At 46.1% G+C, this 27998-nt stretch overlaps 1 protein-coding gene across 9 annotated transcripts in view; it reads right to left on the reverse strand.

Annotated features, from left to right (window-relative positions):
* Window positions 1–27998, reverse strand: part of LOC137641335 (UTP--glucose-1-phosphate uridylyltransferase-like) — a 238799-nt gene that overhangs the window by 61708 nt on the left and 149093 nt on the right. For all 9 annotated transcript variants that reach the window (XM_068373782.1, XM_068373787.1, XM_068373790.1 and 6 more), the window contains 2 exons: window positions 22400–22504; window positions 813–913 (listed from right to left, as the gene is read on the reverse strand). In XM_068373782.1, coding sequence (XP_068229883.1) covers window positions 813–913; window positions 22400–22504 — 206 coding nt within the window. The remainder of the gene's footprint in view (window positions 1–812; window positions 914–22399; window positions 22505–27998) is intronic.

Genomic DNA, 27998 nt, shown 5'->3' on the forward strand with positions numbered 1-27998 from the left:
AAAAGAGGAAGGCAAAAGTTTGGGTAAATGAAATGGAGTGAAGAAACCCCTAGGTGACAGGAGGACAAATGTGGGAAAGACAAAAAAGCATGCTAAAAATAGGAATGAATGGCAAGTGATTGTGGCACAGTTCCAATAGCCACTGCTGCTTCCTCTAATCTCCTTGATGACTGCTGAGGTAGCAGCAGTAGGGGATTTAACATATTAAGCTTCATTTGTTGTGGATAATCGGGGAGGGTGGGGTGTGAGCCACTATTGTTAGTGACTAGTGTCCTCAGTAATGTCTATTCTGAAGAGGTTTAAAGCACCCCATTTTCATCTGAGAATATTAACCCGCCTTATCCAAATGCTCAAAAGAATCACCCTTCATCAAGTCATTTATCTTATCTGTAATCTATAATGGTACGCTATTCTTCATTCTGAAATAATTCTAGTCACCTATGCTTATAAACCATAAAATCTAAAATTTGTCTCAAAGATATTTTACTCAGGGACACCAAACAGTTCAGTAATGTTATTATACGGTAGATCACTAGGGTTAGTGAGAATTTATAACAACTTGATTACTGTAAGAAAAAAAGGTAACAGCTTATCTGGACTGTTATTATATTCAACTCATGTAAACTGTATACAGCACAGTGACGTACAACAGTTTATAACACTTATTACCAGTACTTGCACCTCCTCCAAGGGATACAAAAACACCATAATGTGATTGTTAAATCATAAGTGAAACTTTTGCCTGTTAAATTGTAAAGATTATAGCATACAGGGGTATTTAGTTTTTTTTTTTTTTTGTGGCTCATACTTACGCTTCAAGATCAGTTTCTGCACTGCAGGTCTTGGATACTGGCATAAGGGATTCTTTATTGATTCGAGGATATCTTGACTGGTTGAAAGTATAAGTTTTGACCTGCAAAATGTAGAAAAATATTTGCAGAGTGTTCACATATAAACATTATCATTATGATGCTGTATATAGCACACTGGTTAAAATTTTGAAGTACCTACAGTATACTGTACAGTAATACTTATAATGTGTATATTATTATTATTATTATTATTATTATTAGCTAAGCTACAACCCTAGTTGGAAAAGCAGGATGCTATAAGCTCAAGGGCTCCAGAAGGGAAAAAATAGCCCAGTGAGGAAAGGAAATAAGGAAATAAATAGACTACATGAGAAGTAAAAAGTAATGTATATAATTAAAAAAAGAGTAAAATATTTGCTACTGTTTAGTAAATTACAGTAATATACTATTCCCCATCCACCAAGGAACTTTAGGTTTGCTTGTGTGAATCCTTCCCCCATTCCTGTGTTATCATAAATTAGTTAACTCCAACTCCCTTCATCACACAAACAAACATACATTATGCCCTTCCATACACACATACATATATTGAAGATTGCGTAAACACAATATTAATGCTTTAAGATTGTCCATTTTACTCTCATTTATCATCACCTACTTGTTACGACCTTTCTCTAGGTTACATTTTTCTTACAAAATTTAAGAAGCATGATGTGTAGTATACAGTACAGGTATATATAGATACTGTATATTTTCTTAATTGTAAGAAATTACATTTGTTATTTTTCTTATTATTTTCTTTATATTTAAATGTGTTGTACACTTCAAATTTACAAGGACCAAGGGAGCTTCAATCACACAAATGTGAGAATGTTTACGCTTGTATTCTAGTATGAGAGGTTTGTGATAAAGGTTTCAAAAGTAACAGTATCCATTGGCTGATTTTCTTGTGTGACTGGAGAAATTCACTTTGCACTAATAAAAGTACTGTATATTTCAGCCTTTTGAAGCAATGGTTTCATGAAACATGTTATCTTTATTAGTAAAATAAATTTTTGAATATACTTACCCGATAATCATGTAGCTGTCAACTCCGTTGCCCGACAGAATTCTATGGAGGGATACGCCAGCTATCACAATACTAGAAGGGGGTGTACTTACCAGCGCCACCTGTGGCCAGGTACTATAGTACTTCTTGTTGACACCTCCTCAATTTTTCCTCGGTCCACTGGTTCTCTATGGGGAGGAAGGGAGGGTCAATTAAATCATGATTATCGGGTAAGTATATTCAAAAATTTATTTTACTAATAAAAATAACATTTTTCAATATTAAACTTACCCGATAATCATGTAGCTGATTCACACCCAGGGGGGTGGGTGAAAACCAGTGTACAAGATTAAAGGATAGCTAAGTATCCCATATTTCATATAACAGTTATCTCAAATAACAATGAAATAATAAGTACCTGGTAAGGAAGTCGAATTGAACCGTTACTCTGCCTCTTTTTTAAGTTCGTCTTCCTTACTGAGCGCAGCGTTCCTCTTGGAGGCTGAATCAACTCAAAGGTGCTAAAGTATATAGGGCTGCAACCCCTACTAAAGGACCTCTACACAACCTCTAACCCAGGCGCTTCTCAAGAATGAATTGACCACCCGCCAAATCAAAAGGATGCGGAAGGCTTCTTAGTCTACCGTAACAACCATAAAAACAACAATAAAAGCATTCAAGAGAAAGGTTAAAAAAGGTTATGGGATTAAGGGAATGTAGTGGCTGAGCCCTCACCTACTACTGCACTCGCTGCTACGAATGGTCCCAGGGTGTAGCAGTTCTCGTAAAGAGACTGGACATCTTTAAGATAAAATGATGCAAACACTGACTTGCTCCTCCAATAGGTTGCATCCATTATGCTCTGCAGAGAACGGTTTTTATTAAAGGCCATCGAAGTAGCTACGGCTCTTACTTCGTGGGTCCTTACCTTCAGCAACGCAAGGTCTTCCTCCTTTAAGTGAGAATGGGCTTCTCTAATCAGAAGCCTTATATAGTAAGAAACCCCGTTCTTGGACATGGGCCTCGAAGGTTTCTTGATGGCACACCATAAGGCTTCTGACTGTCCTCGAATAGGTTTAGACCTATTAAGATAATACTTGAGAGCTCTGACAGGGCAAAGAACTCTCTCTAGTTCGTTACCTACCATGTTGGAGAGGCTAGGTATTTCAAACGATCTAGGCCAAGGACGTGAAGGAAGTTCGTTCTTAGCTAAGAATCCGAGCTGAAAAGAACATGTTGCAGATTCGGTCGTGAAACCAATGTTCTTGCTGAAGGCATGAACCTCACTGACTCTCTTAGCTGTTGCAAGGCAGACGAGAAAAAGAGTCTTGAGGGTAAGGTCCTTGAAGGAAGCTGACTGGAGAGGTTCGAACCTAGGTGACATAAGGAACCTTAAGACTACGTCTAGGTTCCAGCCTGGAGTGGATAGACGACGCTCTTTAGAAGTCTCAAAAGACTTAAGGATGTCTTGAAGGTCCTTGTTGGAAGAAAGGTCCAAACCTCTGTGGCGGAGAACTGAAGCCAACATACTCCTGTACCCTTTAATCGTAGGGGCTGAAAGGGATCTCTCATTCCTAAGATGTAATAGGAAGTCAGCTATTTGGGTCACAGAGGTATTGGTAGAGGATACTGCATTGGCTCTACACCAGCTCCGGAAGACTTCCCACTTAGATTGGTAGACTCTACGAGTGGAAACCCTTCTTGCTCTGGCAATCGCGCTGGCTGCCTCCTTCGAAAAGCCTCTAGCTCTAGCGAATCTTTCGACAGTCTGAAGGCAGTCAGCCGAAGAGCGTGGAGGTTTGGGTGCAACCTGTCTACGTGAGGTTGACGTAGAAGGTCCACTCTTAGAGGGAGAGTCCTGGGGACGTCGACTAGCCATTGAAGTACCTCTGTGAACCATTCTCTTGCAGGCCAAAGGGGAGCAACCAGCGTCAGCCGTGTCCCTTCGTGCGAGATGAACTTCTGAAGGACTTTGTTTATTATCTTGAACGGTGGAAATGCGTAAAGGTCGAGATGGGACCAGTTCAGCAGAAAAGCATCCACATGAACTGCTGCTGGGTCTGGAACTGGGGAACAGTACAGCGGAAGTCTCTTGGTCATGGAGGTGGCAAACAGATCTATGGTAGGCTGACCCCACAAGGTCCAAAGTCTGTTGCACACACTCTTGTGGAGGGTCCATTCCGTGGGAATGACCTGATCCCTTCTGCTTAGGCGATCTGCTGAGACGTTCATGTTGCCCTGAATGAACCTCGTGACTAAAGTGAGGTTTTGACTTCTTGACCAAATGAGGAGGTCCCTTGCGATCTCGTATAGGCTCCTCGAATGGGTCCCTCCTTGCTTGGAGATGTAAGCCAAGGCTGTGGTGTTGTCTGAGTTCACCTCCACCACCTTGCCTAGCAGGAGGGACTTGAAGTTCAGCAGGGCTAAATGAACTGCTAGTAGCTCCTTGCAGTTGATGTGGAGCGTTCCCTGTTCCTCGTTCCACGTTCCCGAGCATTCCTGTCCGTTCAAGGTCGCACCCCAGCCCGAGTCCGATGCATCTGAGAAGAGATGAAGATTGGGGGTCTGAATAGCCAACGATAGGCCCTCCCTGAGAAGGAGATTGGTCTTCCACCACAAGAGAGTGGTCTTCATCTCTTTGGTGACTGGGATAGAGACTGCTTCGAGAGTCAAACCCTTGTCCCAATGAGCTGCAAGATGGAATTGAAGAGGGCGGAGGTGGAGTCTCCCTAGCTCGACGAACAGGGCCAGCGATGAAAGGGTCCCTGTGAGACTCATCCACTGTCTCACCGAGCAACTGCTCCTCTTCAGCATGCTCATGATGCAATCTAGGGCTTGGCTTATCCTTGGGGCCGATGGAAAAGCCCGAAAATCCTGACTTCGAATCTCCATTCCCAGGTACACAATGGATTGGGAGGGAATGAGCTGAGACTTTTCTATGTTGACTAACAGACCCAGTTCTTTGATTAAGTCCAAAGTCCAGTTGAGACTCTCCAGACAGCGACGACTCGTGGAGGCTCTCAACAGCCAGTCGTCTAAGTAAAGGGAGGCTCTGATGTCCGATAAGTGGAGGAATTTTGCTATATTCCTCATCAGATGCGTAAACACCATAGGAGCTGTGCTTAGGCCAAAACACAGGGCTTGGAATTGGTAGACAACCTTTCCAAAAACGAATCTCAGGAAAGGTTGGGAGTCTGGATGAATAGGAACGTGAAAGTAGGCATCTTTCAGGTCCAACGAGACCATCCAGTCCTCCTGCCTGACCGCTGCTAGGACCGACTTCGTCGTCTCCATCGTGAACGTCTGCTTGGTGACATACGCATTGAGCGCGCTGACGTCCAGCACCGGTCTCCAACCTCCTGTCTTCTTGGCCACCAGAAAGAGACGGTTGTAGAAGCCCGGGGATTGATGGTCCCGGACTATAACCACTGCCTTCTTCTGTACAAGGAGCGACACCTCCTGGTGCAACGCTAGCCTCTTGTCCTCTTCTTTGTAGTTGGGAGAGAGGTTGATGGGAGATGTGGTCAGAGGGGGTTTGCGGCAGAATGGTATCCTGTAACCCTCCCTCAGCCAACTGACAGACTGGGCGTCTGCACCTCTCTTTTCCCAGGCTTGCCAGAAGATCTTGAGTCTGGCTCCTACTGCTGTCTGGAGATGCGGAGAGTCAGTTTTTTCCTTTAGAAGCCTTGGAACTTTTCCTAGACTTGCTCCTGGAAGAGTCTGGACGGGAGCTTCCTCGGCTGGGGGCTCTACCACGAAAGGGCGGTATGAACCTCGTAGCAGGAGTATCAGCCACTGGGGTGCGATAAGTCCTGGGGACTGAGGTAGCAACCTTAGTCTTACGAGCCGATGAGGCCACAAGATCATGTGTGTCCTTTTGTATCAGGGCAGCAGACAAGTCCTTAACAAGCTCTTCGGGAAAAAGGAACTTCGAGAGCGGAGCGAAAAGGAGTTGAGACCTTTGACAAGGTGTGATGCTGGAGGAAAGGAAGGTACAAAGCTGCTCCCTTTTCTTAAGAACCCCTGACACAAACATCGAAGCAAGCTCGCCAGATCCATCTCTAATGGCCTTATCCATGCAGGACATTAAGAGCATGGCAGAATCCTTGTCCGCAGGGGAGGTCTTCTTGCTGAGGGCCCCCAGGCACCAGTCTAGGAAGTTGAACATCTCAAATGCTCTAAAAACACCCTTCAGGAAGTGATCAAGGTCTGAGAAGGTCCAGCAAACCTTAGAGCGCCTCATTGCTGTTCTACGAGGAGAGTCTACCAGACTCGAGAAGTCAGCCTGGGCAGAGGCAGGTACTCCCAAGCCTGGTTCCTCTCCTGTGGCATACCAAACGCCCGCTTTAGAAGTGAGCTTAGTCGGAGGAAACATGAACGAAGTCTTTCCAAGTTGTTGCTTAGACTGCAACCACTCCCCTAAAATCCTTAACGCTCTCTTAGAGGACCTTGCTAAGACGAGCTTAGTATAAGTAGACTTAGCTGGCTGCATGCCCAGCGAAAACTCAGATGGCGGAGAGCGGGGGATAGCAGAGACAAAGTGGTCTGGGTATACCTCCCTAAAAAGAGCCAAGACCTTACGAAAGTCAATAGAAGGTGGAGAAGACTTGGAATCATCCACGTCTGATGAGGGATCCAGGTGTGCAGCCTCATCATCAGACACCTCATCACCAGAGTGTAGCGAAGAGATCGGTAAGGTATGCTGAACAGCAGAGTCAGCACGAGCTGGAACAACAATATTTGTGGTTTCCTCTTCAAGACTCTGTTGAGGGAACACCTGAGGCTCAGTCTGCAAAGGCTGATCAAAAGAAGTAGCAGAAGGTAGGCGCATGGGTGGAGGAGGCTGACTCCTGGCAAGAGTGTCTGAACTCAAGGGTTGCGCTTGCTGAGTGGTTGGCGGATGCGCAGTAGCAAGTTCCTGAGGAACGAGTTGAGGTTCCTGAGGTGTGAGCTGTGAGCGATGAGGTAGTGGCTGCGCAGAACGCAGTAATTGTCTCGCGAGTTGAGGTTCCTGAGGCGCAAGGCTAAGGTGTTGAGGTGCTTGCCTTGAGGAGGGTTGAGCTCGCTGCAGCGAGAGCTGAGGAGACTGACTCATGGATGGGAGAGGTTGTTGTACCTCAAGAGAGTGTTGCCTCACTGGTGGAACTGCAAGTGGAAGCGGAGGAAGTAAGGTATAAGCTTCCTGTTCCCATTGCTGAGGTTGCCTTAAGGAAGGCGGAGGGAGCTGCACACCACTGGAAACAGTAAACTCAGAACGTGGTAAGGTATCCTGAGGAGCCTCAACATCGTACGCCTGGCAGGCAGTACTGCGGTCAGGCGGAGCGATCGCAGGAGGAGGTGTAACCTTCTCAGCCTGACACTCACGCATCAAGACCGCAAGTTGTGACTGCATGGACTGCAGTAGAGTCAACTTGGGGTCGGCAGACACTAAGGTCTGCTGAGGTAAAGCCTTAACAGCAGAGATCTGTTGCGGCAGAACCTTACTCCTCTTAGGCGGAGTGCATTCAACTGATGACTGCGGCGAGTCAGAGCTGATCCAATGACTGCAGCCCGGTTGAGTTCTTGAGGTCTGGACTCTGTGTTTGAGTGGTCTTGAGACCTGAGTCCAGCGTTTCTTCCCTGACAATTGATCAGCAGACGAGTAAAAGACGGGCTCAATCGTCTGCAGGTGGGAGTGACGGTCTCTGGAAGACACGCCCGCAACCACCGAGGATACTTCTGTGCGCCGATCAAGGCCTGCCGAACCCTTTTGCCCTTCGACATTGCTTCTCCCCTGGGCTTGGGAGCTTGCAAGAGGTCCCGGACTGGGAGGACGACTGGCACGCACAGAAGTATCCTCACGCACCACACTGACACTGACACTAGCACTTGGCACTGCACTGACACTAGCACTCGTCACAGCACTGGCACTAATACCACCCACTGCACTCTTGACCTTAAGTTCCTTGACTTCGGCCATAAGAGACTTATGATCACTAACCACTGACTCTACTTTGTCACCTAAGGCCTGAATGGCACGCAAAACAACAGACATATCAGGCTGAGGGCAAATAGTAGGTTCGGGGTTAGCCACTACAGGGGTAGGAAAAGGTAGGGGATCATGAGGTGAGGAAAAAAGTGAAGAGTGAGAAGAACTCCTCCTAACTCTCTCTCTCTCTAACTTGGTTGAATACTTAAGAAGACGGACAAAATCAAGTTCCGAAAGTCCGGCGCATTCCTCACATCGATCTTCTAACTGACAGGGCCTTTCCCTACAGTCAGAACAAGCGGTGTGAGGATCTACCGAGGCCTTCGGAATACGCCTATTACAAGACCTACATCGTCTATGGGTGGGGGCTTGTGAAATGTCAGACATCTTGAATCAAAAGAGTTAGCCAAGTGGGGTTTCAAAATCAAGCAAAAGATCGTTAACCGTTAATCACGACTAAATAATAGCTATCTAAGCTAATATAGAAGTTTTCCAGTAAAGCGACAGCCGAAATCTGAGAGAAATACTTCACCAAAAGCCGTGAAAATACTCCAAGATCATAAGCGTATCCCAGAACGTCTTGCCGGAAGCACGACAGAGGAAAAATTGAGGAGGTGTCAACAAGAAGTACTATAGTACCTGGCCACAGGTGGCGCTGGTAAGTACACCCCCTTCTAGTATTGTGATAGCTGGCGTATCCCTCCATATAATTCTGTCGGGCAACGGAGTTGACAGCTACATGATTATCGGGTAAGTTTAATATTGAAAAAGGGAAGTATGGAACTTAAATCTAGAAATAAAAAAATGATATTTTAATTATAAAATAAATTTTTGAATATACTTACCCGGTGAATATATAATAGCTGCAACTCTGTTGCTCGACAGACACATACATAAAAAACTCGCGAGCCATCGCTATGCAGGTTGCGGGTGTGCCCACCAGCGCCAACTGTCGGCCAGATACCACTCTCGGATGTAAACAAAACCTTCAATTTCTTCTCATCCCACTGCGTCTCTATTGGGGAGGAAGGGAGGGTCGTTTAATTTATATATTCACCGGGTAAGTATATTCAAAAATTTATTTTATAATTAAAATATCATTTTTAAATATTTAACTTAGCCGGTGAATATATAATAGCTGATTCACACCCAAGGAGGTGGGTAGAGACCAGAGTTAAATATGTTTACATCGTATAAGCTAAGAGTTTTTTCATTTTGACAGTTCTCAATATAACAAAACCAAAATAAATAGGTACCTGGTAAGGAAGTCGACTTAGACGATTACTCTGCCTTGTAAGTACGTCTTCCTTACGGAGCCCAGCGATCCTCTTAGGATGCTGACAGACTCCCAGGAGCTGAAGTATCAAGGGCTGCAACCCATACTAACAGGACCTCATCAAACCCCTAATCTGGGCGCTCTCAAGAAATGACTTTGACCACCCGCCAAATCAACCAGGATGCGAAAGGCTTCTTAGCCTTCCGGACAACCCATAAAAACAACATTAAAAAACATTTCAAGAGACAGATTAAAAGGATATGGAATTAGGGAATTGTAGTGGTTGAGCCCTCACCCACTACTGCACTCGCTGCTACGAATGGTCCCAGTGTGTAGCAGTTCTCGTAAAGAGTCTGGACATCTTTCAAGTAAAATGACGCGAACACTGACTTGCTCCTCCAATAGGTTGCGTCCATGATACTTTGCAGAGATCTATTTTGCTTAAAGGCCACGGAAGTTGCTACAGCTCTAACCTCTTGCGTCTTAACCTTAAGCAAAGATCGGTCTTCCTCACTCAAGTGTGAATGAGCTTCTCGTATTAACAATCTGATAAAATATGACAAAGTATTCTTTGACATAGGCAAGGATGGTTTCTTAACCGAACACCATAACGCTTCAGATTGGCCTCGTAAAGGTTTAGTACGAGTTAAGTAGAACTTAAGAGCTCTAACAGGGCATAATACTCTTTCTAGTTCATTGCCTACGATCTCCGATAAGCTAGGAATATCGAAAGATTTAGGCCAAGGACGAGAAGGTAGCTCATTCTTGGCTAGGAAACCAAGCTGCAGAGAACAAGTAGCTTTTTCTGACGAAAACCCGATGTTCTTGCTGAAGGCATGAAGCTCACTGACTCTTTTAGCCGAGGCCAAGCATACCAGGAAAAGAGTCTTAAGAGTGAGATCTTTCAGGGAGGCTGAATGTAAAGGCTCAAACCTGTCTGACATGAGGAATCTTAGGACCACGTCTAAATTCCACCCAGGTGTAGCCAAACGACGTTCCTTAGAGGTCTCAAAAGACTTAAGGAGGTCTTGCAGATCTTTATTGTTGGAAAGATCTAAGCCTCTATGCCGGAAGACCGAGGCCAACATGCTTCTGTAGCCCTTGATCGTAGGAGCTGAAAGGGAGCGAACTTTTCTCAGGTATAAGAGAAAATCAGCTATTTGGGCTACAGAGGTACTGGACGAGGATACGGAAACTGACTTGCACCAGTCTCGGAAGACTTCCCACTTCGATTGGTAAACTCTAATGGTAGACGCTCTCCTCGCTCTAGCAATCGCACTGGCTGCCTCCTTCGAAAAGCCTCTAGCTCTCGGGAGTCTTTCGATAGTCTGAAGGCAGTCAGACGAAGAGCGTGGAGGCTTTGGTGTACCTTCTTTACGTGTGGCTGACGTAGAAGGTCTACTCTTAGAGGAAGACTTCTGGGAACGTCTACCAGCCATCGAAGTACCTCGGTGAACCATTCTCTCGCGGGCCAGAGGGGAGCAACTAACGTCAACCTTGTCCCTTCGTGAGAGGCGAATTTCTGCAGTACCTTGTTGACAATCTTGAATGGTGGGAATGCGTAAAGATCTAGGTGTGACCAATCTAGGAGGAAGGCATCTATATGTATTGCTGCTGGGTCTGGGACTGGAGAGCAATAGATTGGAAGCCTCTTGGTCAGCGAGGTTGCAAAGAGATCTATGGTGGGTTGACCCCAAGCCGCCCAAAGTCTCTTGCACACAACCTTGTGGAGGGTCCATTCGGTTGGAATTACTTGACCTTTCCGACTGAGACAATCCGCTAGGACGTTCAAGTCGCCCTGGATGAACCTCGTTACTAGGGAGATGCCTCGATCTTTTGACCAGATGAGCAGGTCCCTTGCGATCTCGTACAGAGTCAATGAGTGGGTACCTCCCTGTTTGGAAATGTACGCCAAGGCCGTGGTGTTGTCCGAGTTGACCTCCACCACCTTGCCTTGAAGGAGATTCTCGAAGCTTATCAAGGCCAGATGAACCGCCAAAAGCTCCTTGCTGTTGATATGCATGCTCCTCTGACTCGAGTTCCACAGACCTGAGCATTCCCGACCGTCCAGCGTCGCGCCCCAGCCCAAGTCCGATGCGTCCGAGAAGAGAACGTGGTTGGGTTTCTGAACTGCCAGGGGAAGACCCTCTCGTAGGCTGATATTGTCCTTCCACCAAGTCAGACAAGTCTTTATCTTTTCGGAAATCGGGATCGAGACCGCCTCTAGCGTCTTGTCCTTTTTCCAGTGAAAAGCCAGATGGAATTGTAGAGGTCGGAGGTGTAGCCTTCCTAGCGAGACAAATTGCTCCAGGGATGATAGCGTTCCTACCAGACTCGTCCAAAGCCTGACTGAGCAGCGTTCTTTCTTCAACATCTTCTGGATGACGAGCAGGGCTTGATCTATTCTGGGGGCCGACGGAAAAGCCCGAAAAACTAGACTGTGAATCTCCATCCCTAAATACAGAATAGTTTGGGATGGGACCAGCTGTGACTTTTCCAAGTTGACTAGGAGTCCCAATTCCTTGGTCAGATCTAGAGTCCAATTGAGATCCTTCAGACAGCGATGACTGGAAGAGGCTCTGAGAAGCCAGTCGTCCAAATAAAGGGAGGCTCGGATGTCCGATAAATGGAGGAATTTTGCCACATTCCTCATAAGCCTCGTAAACACGAGAGGAGCTGTGCTTAGGCCAAAGCACAGGGCCCGAAACTGGTACACCACATCGTCGAAGACGAATCTCAGAAAAGGTTGGGAGTCTGAGTGAATGGGGATGTGGAAGTAAGCGTCCCTTAGGTCTAGAGAGACCATCCAGTCTCCCTTTCTGACCGCTGCTAGTACTGACTTTGTGGTCTCCATGGTAAACTTCGTCTTTGTGACAAAGACATTCAGAGCACTGACGTCTAGCACCGGTCTCCAACCTCCTGTCTTCTTTGATACTAGGAAGAGACGGTTGTAAAACCCCGGTGATTGAAGGTCCGAGACTTTGACCACCGCTCCCTTCTCTAGCAAAAGAGACACTTCCAGTTTCAGGGCTTGTCTCTTTTCTTCCTCTCGGTACCTGGGAGAGAGATCGATGGGGGACGTCGCTAGAGGAGGTCCGCGTACAAAAGGGATTTTGTACCCCTCTCTGAGCAACCTCACAGATTGTTGATCTGCGCCTCTCTTCTCCCAGGCTTGCCAGAAGTTCTTGAGTCTGGCACCTACTGCTGTCTGAAGTTGCGGGCAGTCAGACTCTGCCCTTAGAGGACTTGGATCCTTTCCTCTTTCCTCTCTTCCCTTCGGCACGAGCACCTCCCCTGCTGGAGGCTCTGCCACGAAAGGGCGGGATAAACCTGGACGCTGCAGTGTCTATCCTAGGTCTAGCAGACAAGGCAGGCAAAGGGGGAGCTTTGCGAGCCGAGGACGCAACTAAATTGTGGGTGTCCTTCTGCACTAAAGACAAGGCAATTTCCTTAACCAAGACTTCAGGAAACAAGCACTTAGACAAGGGCACAAAGAGTAGCTCAGATCTTTGGCATGGCGTCACTCCTGCTGACAGAAAAGAGCACAGAGACTCTCGTTTCTTAAGGACTCCGGACGTGAATGAAGCGGCAAGCTCGTTGGACCCATCGCGGACGGCCTTGTCCATGCAGGACATAATGAGTAAGGAAACATCCCTATCGGCAGATGAGATTTTCCTACTCAGGGCTCCCAAACACCAGTCCAGGAAGTTAAAGACTTCAAACGCCCTAAATATGCCTTTAAGAAGGTGGTCCAGGTCCGAGGGTGACCAACTAATCTTCGAGCGTCTCATGGCAAGGCGGCGGGGAGAGTCTACAAGACTTGAGAAGTCGCCCTGGGCAGAGGCAGGAACTCCCAAGCCGAGAACTTCTCCCTTGGCATACCAGACGCTCGATCTAGACGAGAGTTTAGATGGGGGGAAGGCAAATGCCGTCTTCCCTAAACTCCTCTTGGTCTCTAACCAATCGCCTAACAGTCGTAAAGCTCTCTTGGATGAGCGAGAGAGAACGAGTTTCGTAAAGGCAGGCATGGTAGCAGGAACGCCTAAGACAAACTCGGACGGCGGCGAACGAGGAGCCACAGAAATAAAGTGATCAGGGAACAACTCTTTAAAAACAACCATGACTTTTCTAAAGTTCAAGGATGGTTGAACTGCTTTAGGCTCATCTAATTCTGAAGGCTGATCCTCAGGCTGTGGTTCAGCAACGTCCTCATCTGGCAGTTCCTCATCCGATAACTGATGAGAAAACGGCAAAGGTGTAGGCAACGTTTGACTCGCAGAGTCCGGTCGCACTGGTGCATACGTGACGGAGCCGGACGCAGCGTCCTGGAACTGCTGAACAGTCTGGGAACTGTCAACAACAACAGGTGCGCGAGGACGCACAGCGTCCACCCGAGACTGTTTAGACCGTCTGGGTTGTGCAGTCAACACCATACCGGGTTGCGGAGGTTGACGCACCGCGTCAAAACAAGTCAACTCTGATGGTTGATGAACGTCCTGAACGTCACCAATCGCATCAGTGCGTTGCCTAACGTCAACGTGCGGCTGGAAATCCACACTGGGTCGCATCGGTGGAGGTACCACCCCAACTGGTTGACGCGAGAAAGCTACATCCACGTCAACAGGACGCACAACAGAACGCTTGGATGGCTGATGGCCAGTAGGTTCAACGGAAACCTTCTCAGCGTTGTAGTCCTCCATCAAGGACGCAAGCTTAGACTGCATGTCTTGCAGTAACACCCATTTAGGGTCTACGGAAGCAGGTGCGGTAACAGACGGGGTTAGCGAATGAGACGGCACAACTTTGCCACTCTTAGGCGGCGAGCAGTCATCAGATGACGGCAACGGGTCCGAACTGTCCCAGTGGCTACATCCGGGACGTTGGACTTGTCCTGAAGGGACCGACTTACGTTTTAAAGGTCTAGAGACCTTGGTCCAAGGTTTCTTACGTGAAACACCTTCGGACGACGAGGTAAAAAAGGGCTCTCTCGTCTTTTGGTAGGGGCGATCTTGACGAGATACGCCTGATACCAAAGAGGGAACGTCTGTTCGCTGATCAAGGCCTCTCGAACCCATAAGTCGTACGACATTGCTTCTCCCCTGGGCTTGGGAGCTTGCAAGAGGTCCCGGACTAGGTGGACGACAGGCACGAACAGACGAACCCTCGGTCGCAACACTGTTCACAACACTTTGCGTAACACTAGGCACTTTGACACTTTCCGCCGTGGCACTTTGGCACTTGAGTTCCTTCACGTCCGCCATGAGTTGATTCCGGTCACTTGCTAAAGCCTCAACTCTCTCCCCCAAGGCATGAATAGCACGCATCATGTCTTGCATAGACGGTTCCTGAGTGCTAGGAGGGGGGTTAGGAACAACCACTACAGGGGAAGGATTAGGTTCAGGGGCATGTGGAGAGGAAAAATCTACAGACCTAGAAGAACTTCTCCTTACCCTATCTCTCTCTAGTCTGCGTGTATATTTATCAAATTCGATCCAATTGAATTCCGAAAGGCCCACGCATTCCTCACACCGATCTCCCAATTGACAGGTTTTACCCCGACAATTGGAACAAACAGTGTGAGGGTCGAGAGAAGCCTTTGGAAGACGCCTCTTACAGTCCCTAGCATTACACTTTCGAAACTTGGGAACTTGAGAAGGGTCAGCCATTTTGAATTAGTCAAGGGAAAATTCCAAAAAACGATCTAAGTCATCAACAATTAATCCGATTCAAAAAAGAGTTCAAGGATTATTTTGAAGAAAAACACCTGTACTGCGAAAGCTCAAACCAAATTAAAGTACTTCACCAAATATGATGGGAAAAACTCCAGGTTCTACAGCGAGTAAAAGTACGTCTTGTCGACACGTCGACAGAGAAGAAATTGAAGGTTTTGTTTACATCCGAGAGTGGTATCTGGCCGACAGTTGGCACTGGTGGGCACACCCGCAACCTGCATAGCGATCGCTCGCGAGTTTTTTATGTATGTGTCTGTCGAGCAACAGAGTTGCAGCTATTATATATTCACCGGCTAAGTTAAATATTTAAAAAAAGAGCAGACAGAAAAACTAAAGGGGATATGAAACCTATTATGCTTCCTACTTTGACATGATTTCACTATTCAAATCACAGACAAAACATGATAGCTGGAAAAGGAAGGAGAGAGAGAGAGAGAGAGAGAGAGAGAGAGAGAGAGAGAGAGAGAGAGAGAGAGAGAGAGAGAGAGAGAGAGAGAGAGAGAGAGAAATAATTTCATGAAAAGTAAAGAAAATTACTTTTTTACTTTATTTCACATTATAAAAGAATCTTATCAAGTTTTATAAACTTAAATATCAATTGAGTTTCCATATACCCTGTATAATAATTAGATACATGCAACACAGAAATACTGTAATTTGGGTGAAAATATATTCAATTTAATTATTTCACTGTTTTTTCAGGTTGCTGACTTACTTTATCAACAACCTTTAAGAAGTGAGGAAGTTCTAAAATATTCTCATCATTCCTATCAAGAATAATATTTCGAATATCTCACTGAAATGTCTGTCTACAGAAAATCACACTTTTCAGATGAGTAAATAAATAAATTCTTCTTACAGGTAAAATTTTAAGTTATTAAATTCTTCAAGATAAAATACAATTAACTAACATTTTATGATATGGAGGCTGAATTATCTAAGAAATATCAATGTAAAGCAACTTGGATTTTTAAAATATCGTGAATAGATATCTGTGATAGTGAAAATTTTGCAAAAAATTAGGTTTGGAATAAAAATCAAAATAATCCCAACACACAAATCATACCAATAGTACTTGGAGATGCAAAAATACTACCGAAACATTCCCTTAATGAGGATAAATAACCTTGATTGTCAATAACAAGAAGGTTGAAATATGTTATTTTCCTTAGTAAAATAAATTTTTGAATATACTTACCCGATGATCATATAGCTGCATCCCTGCTGCCCGACAGAAAAAATCTACGGGCGGAATACGCCAGCGATCGCTATACAGGTGGGGGTGTACATCAACAGCGCCATCTGTCAAGTAGGTACTCAAGTACTCGATGTCAACATAGAACCAATTTTCTCCTCTGTCCCACTGGTTCTCTATTGGGGAGGAAGGGTGGGTCCTTTAATTTATGATCATCGGGTAAGTATATTCAAAAATTTATTTTACTAAGGAAAATAACATTTTTCAATATCAAACTTACCCGATGATCATATAGCTGATTCACACCCAGGGGGGTGGGTAGAGACCAGCATTACAAGTTGACATTATGAGCTAAGTATTCCGTATTTTATTTTAGCAGTTATTCAAAATAACAAGCATAAAATAAATAAGTACCTGGTAAGGAAGACGACTTGAACAATTACTCTGCCTTTTTAAGTACGTCTTCCTTACTGAGCCTCGCGATCCTCAAAGGATGCTGAGCGACTCCTAGGAGCTGAAGTATGAAGGGTTGCAACCCATACTAAAGGTCCTCATCAAAACCTCTAATCTAGGCGCTTCTCAAGAAATGATTTTGACCACCCGCCAAATCAAGTAGGATGTGAAAGGCTTCTTAGCCTTCCGGACAACCCAAAAATATTTCAAGAGAAAGATTAAAAAGGTTCTGGAATTAGGGAATTGTAGTGGTGGAGCCCCCACCACTACTGCACTCGTTGCTACGAATGGTCCCAGAGTGTAGCAGTTCTCGTAAAGAGACTGGACATTCTTAAGATAAAAGACGCGAACACTGATTTGCTTTTCCAATAGGTTGCGTCGAATATATTTTGCAGAGATCTATTAGTTTAAAGGCCACGGAAGTTGTGACAGCTCTAACTTCGTGTGTCCTTACCTTCAGCCAAGCTTGGTCTTCCTCATTCAGAAGGGAATGAGCTTCTCGTATTAACAGTCTGATAAAATAGGAAAAAGAATTCTCTGACATAGGCAAAGATGGATTCTTAACTGAACACCATAAAGCTTCAGACGGGCCTCGTAAAGGTTTTAAAATAGAACTTAAGAGCTCTTACAGGACATAATACTCTTTCTAGTTCATTTCCAACCATACGATAAGTTTGGAATATCGAACGATATTGGTCAAGGCCGAGAAGGCAGCTCGTGTTTGGCTAGAAAACCAAGATGTAGAACATGTAGCCGTTTCGGATGAGAATCCGATGTTCTTGCTGAAGGCATGAATCTCACTGACTCTTTTAGCTGTGGTTAAGCATATCAGGCAAAGAGTCTTAAAGGTGAGATCTTTCAGGGAGGCTGATTGAAGTGGTTCGAACCTGTCTGACATAAGGAATCTTAGAACCACGTCTAAATTCCAACCAGGTGTAACCAAACGACGCTCCTTCGTGGTCTCAAAAGACTTAAGGAGGTCCTGTAGATCTTTATTGTTGGAAAGATCTAAGCCTCCGTGACGGAAGACTGATGCCAACATGCTTCTGTAACCCTTGATAGTGGGAGCTGAAAGAGATCGCTCTTTCCTCAGATATAAGAGGAAGTCAGCTATTTGAGTTACAGAGGTACTGGTCGAGGATATGGATACTGACTTGCACCAGTTTCGGAAGATTTCCCACTTCGATTGGTAGACTCTAAGGGTGGATGTTCTCCTTGCTCTAGCAATCGCTCTGGTTGCCTCCTTCGAAAAACCTCTAGTTCTCGAGAGTCTTTCGATATTCTGAAGGCAGTCAGACGAAGAGCGTGGAGGCCTTGGAGTACCTTCTTTACGCGTGGCAGACGTAGCAGGTCCACCCTTAGGGGAAGTGTTCTGGGAACGTCTACTAGCCATCGAAGTACCTCGGTAAGTTATTCTCTCGCGGGCCAGAGGGAAGCAACTAGAGTCAACTTTGTCCCTTCGTGAGAGGCGAACTTCTGCAGTACCTTGTTGACAATCTAGAACGGAGGGAATGCATATAGATCTAGATGAGACCAATCTAGTGAAAGGCATCTATAAGAACTACTGCTGGGTCCGGGATAGGTGAGCAAAGTATTGAGAGCCTCTTGGACATCGAGATTGCGAAGAGATCTATGGTTGGCTGGCCCCAGGTGACCCAAAGTCTCTTGCATACATCCTTGTGGAGGGTCCAATGTGTTGGAATTATTGTCCCTTCCTACTGAGACAATCTGCTAAGACATTCAAGTTGCCTTGGATGAAACTCGTTACTAGTGAAAAGTCTAGACCTGTTGAACAGGAGAGGAGGTCACTTGCGAACTCGTACCATGTCAGAGAGTAGGTCCCTCCTTGCTAGGAGATGTACATCAAAGCACGGAGTTGACCGTGTTCACCTCCACCACTTTGCCTTGAAGGAGAGACCTGAAGCTTTTCCAGGTCAGACGTACTGCCAGAAGCTTCTTGCAGTTGAAATGCATTGACCTTTGACTCGAGTTCCATAATCCCGAGCATTCCCTACCGCCTAAGGACGCACCCCAGCCTACGTCCGATGCGTCTGAGAAGAGAACGTGGTTGGGAGTCTGAACAGTCAGGGGAAGACCCTTTCAAAGGTTGATAAAGTCCTTTCATCAAGTCAGACTAAACTATCTTTCCGGAAACCGGGATCGAGACCGCTTCTAGCGTCTTGTCCTTTTCCAGTGAAGAGCTAGATGATACCGAAGAGGACGGAGGTGTAGTCTTCCAAGAGACACCAATTGAACCACGGATGACAGTGTCCTAACCAGACTCATCCACAGCCTGACAGGGCCGTGTTCCTTCTTCAGCATCTTCTGGATGGATAGCATGGCTGGGGGATGATTGTCTTGTTCAGCCATGTCCCCATCAGAGGGTTCCTCATCCGAAACTGATGAGGAAACGGCAACGGAGTGGGCAACGACTGACTCGCTGAATCCGGTCGCACTGGTGGATGCGTGACGGAGCCGGACACAAGATCATGGTACTGCTGCACAGTCTGTGAACTGTCAACCATGGGGACGCGAGGAAGTACAGCGACAACCCGAAACTGTCTAGACTGTCTGGGTTGTGCAGACAACCCCCTACTGGGTTGCTGAGGTTGCCGCACTGCGTCACAACAAGTCACCTCTGCTGGTTGTTGAACGTCTTCCTAGTGACACACTGAACGTCCATAACCACCTCCGAGAGTTGCTTAACGTCAACGTGCGACTGGCAACCCACACTGGGTCGCACCGGTGGAGGAACCATCTCAACTGGCGGACGTGAGTAGGATACCTCAGCGTCAACAGGGCGTACAACCAACCGGTAGGAAGGTTGTTGGCTAGAAGGTTCTTCTCCGTAAAAAATCCTCTACAAGGACTAAGCTTGGACTGCATGTCTTGCAACAAAGCCCATTAGGGTCTATGGGAGCAGGTGTGGCAACAGACGGGATTAGCGACTGAAGCGGAACCATTTACCATCCCTGGAAGCATGTTATGCTTTAATTAAAGTCCATAGGAGGCTAAGCAGCTTAAGGCTCCTCTCCAAATGACAGAGTCCTCAAGGGAATATCAGAAGGAGGGAGAACAGCACTTTCTCATCTACAGGAACCATGTCCGAGAAAAGCTAGGTTATCTCAGTGAGGGTTTCACTGGTGCATAAGCAGCAGACCAGAAGGCAACGTTATGTAACTGCTTGACAGTCTGTGAACTGTCAAAAACTGAACTGTCAACCACAACAGGAGCGTGAGGACATACAGCACTGGTGCATAGTAGCAGACCAGAAGGCAACGTCATGTAACTGCTTGACAGTCTGTGAGCTGGCAACAACCAAAGCTGTGTGGGGAAGCCTCAACTCCTGACTGACTAGTCTGCTGCGGGCGAGTGGCGGTAACCACAGTGGGTTGCGGAGGCTGACACACCGTGTCAAAACACGGCAGCTTGTGGTAGCTCACGCACGGCAACGGAGTGCTCCGTGTGTCTGTGGGAGTCAGCATGCGTCTGGCAGGGTCGACTGCGCATGGGTGGAGGAGCTCTCACAACAAGAGTGTGGGAGCAGGCAGCCATGCTGGGCGTACAACCGTGGCAGGCTGTAGGCCAACGGGTGCATCATCAACCTTCTCCGCAGTCGGAGTGTGGGAGCTGGCAACAACAAAAGCGGAGTGCTGGTGCGTGGGAGGGACTGCCGTGGGTTGCGGAGCATGCCGCATTGTGTCAAAACACGGCAGCTTTACAGCACCTTCCCACTGCTGATGCGGTAGCTCACGCATGTCAACGGAGGGTGCAGCATGAACATGCGTCTGGCAGGGTCGACTGCGCATCGGTGGTGGAGCTCTCACAGGTGGAGTGTGGGAGCAGGCAGCCGCAGTATCTGCTGAGCGCACAACCGTGGCAGGTTGTAGGTTAACAGGTGCAGTGTCAACCTTCTCAGCACGATACTCCTGCATGAAGGAAGCAAGCTGAGACTGCATAGTCTGCAGCATGGACCACTAGGGTCTATAAAAGACGGCAACAAACGGAGCTACTGTCCGTTGTGACTGAGGGTCTAAAACAGCTGGTGCGGCAACAGACGGAGTTACTGCCTGTTGCGGTACCACCTTGCCTCTCTTGGGAGGTGTGCAGTCGTCGGATGACTGCAGCGAGTCCGAACTGACCCAGTGGCTACACCTAGGCCATTGGACTTGCGCGGAAGGGACCGACTTGCACTAAAAAGCTGCAAGAATTGGTCCATGGTTTCTGCGAGAAACCTCTTCCGCAGACGAGGAATAAATGGGCTCTCTCGTCTTTGTGTGGGTGGGGCGATCACGTCGGCAACGTGTGTAGATACACCCGAAACCACCGAGGGAAACGTCTGTTCGTCGATCAAGGCCTGTGGAACCCATAAGTCCTTCGACATTACTTCTCCCCTGGGCTTGGGAGCTTGTAAGAGGTATCGGACTAGGTGAACAACTGGCACGAACAGACGAACCCTCGAACGCAACACTGTAACACTTTGCGCATATCACTTTATCACTTTTGATTTTCTGTTAGCACTTATTTCACTGAAATCGAAACTTTAACTGATTTCTATCTGAAACACGCAATCCTATCCTTCATTAAAAGGTAGTAATTGCGAAAACAGTTTACAATGCAACAGAAAAACATAATTAAAGATAAAGAATTCAGTGGCTGGAAAAGAGACTAAACACTAGATCAAATAAACTACGTTTAAAATCTCTCACCGCATAAAGCCTGGGAACAAGAATAAAACTCTAGAAACGTTTTACCTTCTTCCCCTACAGCGACTAGGGAGAAGAGTAAAAAAAAAAAAAAAAAAAAAAACGAGAACAACGTTACCCGCTTGAACGAAACGTTTATTCTCCTCTCTCTCCCTCCGTCTCTATCTCTCTCTCTCTTCTCTCTCGACTTAGAACCTGAGAGAAGAGCCCAATTATATATCGTTAAAACATATTATTTGATAAAGGAAAAAACTGAAAGGTTTCCCAAATAAAAAGTTCCTTTATTAGAATTTAAACCATTTAAGCTAAGAAAGAATGAACGAAACGCTAGAATCGGTTTACTCTACTGCAACGTGAAACCGTGAAATACTCTCTCTCTATCGTAACGATAGAGCGCATGTTGAACGTTCTGAACGTCAACAACTGCGGAGACTAAACTAAACGTTAGTTCATCTTTGAAAACAGTACGAGACTTATCAAAGAAATTCTTTCAAAAACATTAAAATTAAAAAAAAGTATAAATTCTTAAAAGGTAAATACGAAATGACGGGCTCAATGTTAATTAACTTCGGTTCCAAGTAAGGACCGCCTACAATTAGGAAAGGTCGCATATAAACAAACATAAAAATTAATTTTTATAAGTTTATAATAAATGGAAAGTTAAACGAAGAGGCCTATAAAGGCGGAGAGATATAAAATAAATAGATCTATAACTTGTTAAGCAAAATTACCAAAAACCTAAACACACTTCCGTCTAAGGGAAGGGTCGGCCATTTAAAAGTGAATGAGAGTCCATACTCTCTTCGTCACCAACACTTCCGTCTAAGGGAAGGGTCGGCCATAATTAAATCTATCCAAAACGAGTTCAAGTTTTGAAATGAAGATAAAACCCCTGCATAGCGAAAGCTCAAAACTGGAATAGTGTACTTCACCAATTCGTTGTGAAAACAAATCCAGTTAGGGACGGCGTATTTAGTAGGTCTTGCCTGTGGCACGACAGAGGGAAAATTGGTTCTATGTTGACATCGAGTACTTGAGTACCTACTTGACAGATGGCGCTGTTGATGTACACCCCCACCTGTATAGCGATCGCTGGCGTATTCCGCCCGTAGATTTTTTCTGTCGGGCAGCAGGGATGCAGCTATATGATCATCGGGTAAGTTTGATATTGAAAAGACTCTTTTCATCAGAAAATTAATAAAACCTCACCTGGAAACCTTGGTATTTCCTGATGACCTTCTGAGTATCATCATCAGTGTTGAAAGAGTTCATTAGCACTAATGGGACGTTGCAATCATATTTCTTGTTCAAGTGCTGAAATAGTAAAAATATGATTAAATTTAAATCATCTACACACTAATCTATCATTCATAGGTCTTTGCAAATAACGCTCAAGACAAATACATCAAAATCTTAAGTCTCTACTAATTAGGTATTCATAGGAGTGTGCAAATAACTCAACAAAAATACATTAGAATCTTAAGTAACAACTAATCGAGCATTCGTAGGTCTACGCAAACAACATTCAAGACAAATACATCAAAGTCTAAAGTAGCTACTAATCAGGCATTCGTAGGTCTTTGCAAACAACGCTCAAAACAAATACATTAGAATCTTAAGTATCTACTAATCAGGCATTCGTAGGTCTTTGCAAACAACACTCAAGACAGATATATTAAAATCTTAAGTAACAAATAATCAGCATTCGTAGGTATACGAAAAAAAAAAAAAACATTTAAGACAAAGATGACAAATTCTGAGGTAAATTGTATTTATCCCTAACTAATACGAACCTGGAAGGCAGCCATTAGACTTTAATTGTGAGGTGGTAACCCTGCCTACGCGCTTGAGCGGGTAGGCTTGGGGTGGCTGTGGGGTACCCAGATGCCTCTATATATACTCTCACAGCAATAAGAGATGTCACTTTTGATTGCAGGCAGGACTTCTGGAGGACAGGTGATGGCAGGCCAATTTATATAAATAACTCCTGTTTTGTATTAGTTAGGAAAAAATGCAAATTATCTCAAAATTTGTCATTTATTCCCATACAGTACTAACAAACCTCCAGATATTTATGTGGATGACTCACTCTTAGGTGGGTGGAAGTCCTAGATCTGGCATGGACATTGACCCAGTTTTACCTAGTTCAGTATATGACTGTGGTCTAGAGGAAACTTTGACACCTCGCTAAAATATACAAAGTGAGTATAATAGCGGCCTGTACAATGCAGTGTAATAGAGGTTGTTGGCTTGTATGAACACCTTCTGAGTTTATATAGGAAAACAAGATGTATCCCATTGCTTCCCTCACAGAAAGCAATGGGGATGTGGACAGTATAAAATTTCTATAACTTATACTAGGCTACCCAAGGGAAGTGATAATTACCCACAGAGGTTGAAGCCAGGTTGCAGAGGGACCCATGGTGCTGTACCAAAAGGGAGGGGAAGATGAAGAAAGGAAAGCCAGGCATTCTTCTCATTTATCCAAGTCTTAACCCGGATAACCAATGCCCTCAACCAACTACTACTTGTCCATCAAGGAGCCTGGGGTATCTTGAACCACTTGTTAAGTAGCCACCACAGGACCGATAGTGAACGTATAGAGTCTTCTATGGGTTACGTCTTTTAAATAATGGGCTGTGAAGGTGGTCTGTCTCTTCCACACGCCCGCTTGAAGCACTTGCAGCACGGAGAAGTTGCACTTGAATGCCAAGGAAGTGCCGATTCCCCTGACATCATGGGCTCCAGGTCGATGAGCCTGAGGAGGATCGGGAGCTAAGGCTCTTCCAATTACTTGGCGAATCCAGGAGGGAACCATGTTTTTGGTGATCCTCCTCTTTACTCTCCCGGAGCTAACAAACAGAAATGTTAGTCAGGGCCGTGTGGCTGCAGTGCGTTTAAGATAGTATCTCAAACTCCTCACTGGGCAAAGCAACAATTGATCTGGGTCATTGGTTACAGAATAAAGACTCGCAATCTGAAAGGGCTCGAATCTATAGTCCAGCAACCCTGGATTTTGAGTTTTAGCAATAAACTCAGGGATGAACCCGAGTGTCACTTCCCCCCCATCTCCTTGAATGGGTTATGTCACATGAGAGGCCATGTAGTTCACAGACTCTCTTTTCCGAGGCTAAAGTGAGCAGGAATGCCGTCTTCAAAGTGATATTTCAGTCAGTTGCATGACGTAATAGTTCGTACAGAGGTCCTTTTAAGGATCTCAAGACGTGAACCACGTTCCAAGGAGGAGGCCTAATCTCTGACTGGGGGCAAGTGATCTCATAACTTCTTATGAGTAAAGAGAGCTCCAACTAAAAGGAAATATCCACTCCCTTCAGCTTAAAGGTAAGGCTTAAGGCTGAGCAATAGCTTTTCACCGCTGAGACTGAAAGGAGCTTTTCCTCCCGAAGGTATACAAGGAACTCCGCTATTACTGGAATATTGGCATCGAGTGGAGAGATATTCTTTCCACGACACTAACCACAGAAATACTCTCCCTTTTGCCTGGTAGATCGAGGCTGAGGACCTACGCAATTATCCGGACATTCGCTCTGCAACTTGTCATGAAAAGCCCTTCTGAGAGAGGAGACGCTGGATAGTCTCCACGCGTGAAGTCGAAGCGAATGCTCAGTCTTGTGAAAGATGTTCGCGTGTGGTTGTTTGAGTGGATCTGGTCGTGGAGAGAGTTCTCTTAGTAGATCTACTAGAAGTTGCAGGCGGTCCAGAAACCACTCTGCATGATGCCATAGCGGAGCTACAAGGGTCATCATTAGATCTTTGGAAGATCTGGTCTTGTTGAGCAGTCTTCTCATCACACAAAACGCGGGAAAGGCGTACACGTCGATGCTGTCCCACCGTTGTTGAAATGCATCTTGCCATAGAGCCTGAGGGTCCGAATCTGGAGAACAGTACAGTGGAAGCTTGATTTTCAGAGATGTTGCGAACAGTTCTACAAGTCGGGGAACCCCACAAAGTTGGAACTTTGTTGGCTATCTGACGATTCAAAGACCAATCGGAGTCTACTATCTGAGTCGCTCTGCTCATATTGTCCGCGAGCACATTCATTTTGCCTAGAATGAATCGAGCAAGATGGCATAGAGGCTGCGAAAAGGTACCGCCCTGTTTGTTTAAGTAAGCCACTACTGGGGTGTTGTCGCTAATTAACACCACAGAGTGACCTGCCAGCAACTGTTGGAACTGATGAAGAGCAAGGTAGGCTGCTCTCATCTCTAGAAGATTTATGTGCTGGTACCTTTCCAACTCTGACCAAAGGCCGGAGATCGTATGGTGCAGCAGGTGAAGCCCCCACCCTTGATTTTGATGCATCTGTGAAGACCATCAAATCCGGAGGGGGAACGAGAAGATTCTGGCCCCATCAAAGATTTCGTCTACCATCCACCCATTCAAATTCGTCACCTGATCCTGAGTTATAGAACTCGGGTGTCCAGTGGATCAGAGTGTTGGTTCCACACGGACTTCAGCTGCCAGTGCATGATCTTATCCTGAGGCAGCTGTTTGGAATGAGATAGATAAGAGAGGTCAGATGGCTTAAAAGACTCAACCAACAAGAGCTAGAAGAACTTCTTTTCTAAGGAAGGGTGCAGCCACTTCCTTCAGTCTGTTTACTCTTTCGTCTAATGGGAAAACTTTCTCTTGGACGGTGTATATGATCTTACTGAGGTAAACCAGTCTTTGCGACGGTTGCAGTAATGACTTGTCACGATTTATTAGAACCCCCAGGTCCTGACAAAACTCAAGAAGCATGTCTCGGTGATAAAGAAGGGTCGTCTCCAAGTCTACTAGGATCAGCCAGTCATCCAGATATCTGAGAAGACGGATGCCATTCCTGTGAGCCCAAGATGACACAAGGGCAAACACTCTGGTGAAAACGTGAGGAGCTGTCGCGAGACCGAAGCATAGAATCTTGAACTGGTATGTCTTTTCCTTGTGTATGAATCATTAGATACTCGTGTTTGCTGACTCCATTCTGAACTGAGTCTGTTGAACAAACTTGTTCAGAGGGGAGAGATCGATGACTGGTCTCCAGCCTTCAGTCACCTTTTTACCATAAAAATTAGACTGTAAAAGCCTGGAGACCCATCCGCAACCTATTGGAGAACGCCATTCTGCTGCATGGTCTGGACTTGGACCTGAGGGCCAGCTCCTATGCGGATCCCTTCGCATAAAAGCTTTGATGCACTGGATCCCGAGTCAGAGGAGGGAGAGATTGAATGAACGGGACGTGATATAGGCCGATCACTTCGACTGTCCAGAGTTCTGCTCTGTGGAGCTGCCACCTCTGCCAGCGGCACTCTAGGCATCCTCCCACAGGTAGAAGGTGAGGAGAAATGCCATTCCTACTGGGAGTGACCACCTCGGCCACCTCCCTTTCCTCCCTTCTTTCCTCTGAAGGACTTGATCCCTTTCTGGCCTTTGGATAGAAAGGGCTGCTTAAACACCTTAGAAGGTCTGGAGGCCCTAAAAGTTGATGGGTGAGAAGAGGAAGGTTCTTTCTGAGTCCGGGAAGACTGTGAAGGTCTACCATAGGGCCACGATGTCATGGCCCTATGGAGGAAAGAATAGTTCGACGATTTCCTCCATCACTCAGCAGTCGTCTCTATCTCTTCCGGAACGAAGAGAGATGAGCCCTCAAGGATGGAATTCCTCGACCGGGATACCTCCACTTTCGGCACCTGCTTGTGGAACTTACCTATGACGGTATCCCTTCTCTTGAGAATGGCATTCACCCACAGGTTGATGATGTGGTGCGATAAAAACTCAAGAGTCCGGGTAACTAACAACAGGAAAGACTCCAAAGTCTTCTTGGTCGACTCCTTTGAAAGATCGTGGGAGCGAACCATAAAGCCCAAGGATCCTAGCCATAGATTGAGCCACGAAGCAGCCTGCATGGCGTACTTCGCGCCTCTCTCTATATTCAAGAGCTCAACTGCCGAGAGGGAGGCATTCAGAGAGGAGAGGGTTTGATTTGGGACACCCTTCATTAGGGACTCTACCAACAGGTTGAGGAACATGGTGGAATGGGGTTCCCCTTCGATCTCGTAATACTTCCTTTGTAGGACAAAAGGAAGTGGAAGGGACTGAGAGGAGGAACCTGCCTTCAAGAAACTATTAGTTCCAACAATCGAAGCGATAGCTTTCCTTTTGGCGGCTGTCAAACCCTTAGACCAGGGCAGAGCTGCAATGGAACTGGAAGGCTGCTGGGTCTCGAACATTTCATCGAAAACCATATCCTTCCCTTCCTGGATGGTGGAACAAGGAGTACAAAGCCTGTTGATGGCCCTCATATAGGCAAGGACCTGCCAAAAGGTATGCTCCAACTTACGTCTCTCTTGCTCGGAGTAATAGTTCGGACTAGCCACCTTTGGAAGATTCTCGTCCTTGGGATCTAAGGGGTCATCCACCTCCGGACTCGCATGCAGAGTTGAGGCGAAGGTGTTGGTACTGCCCTTCCTCGCAGTTACAACACATCTGCTCATGAATTGCTCAGGGAAAACTGCCGATTTGCTCGCGAAATCACGAGATTTTCTTACGAAATCACAAGATTTGCTCGCGAAATCACAAGATTTGCTCGTGAAATCCTGAGATTCATGCGCAAAATCAAGAGTCTTATACGTCAATGGAAGCGATTCATGAGCACAAGTGCTCGCAACGGGAGCACTAGGAGCCACACAGGAAGAGGAAGGCCTAACGCCTTCCCGCTGCCTTAGAGAAAAACCTATGTCTGACGAAGTCGGCACAGGAGGCCTCTGAGTAGGAACTATTCTTGTTGGAGAACGTGCCACAGCGGGAT

Source organism: Palaemon carinicauda, chromosome 5, assembly GCF_036898095.1.
Source record: "Palaemon carinicauda isolate YSFRI2023 chromosome 5, ASM3689809v2, whole genome shotgun sequence".
Taxonomy (NCBI): Eukaryota; Metazoa; Arthropoda; class Malacostraca; order Decapoda; family Palaemonidae; genus Palaemon; species Palaemon carinicauda.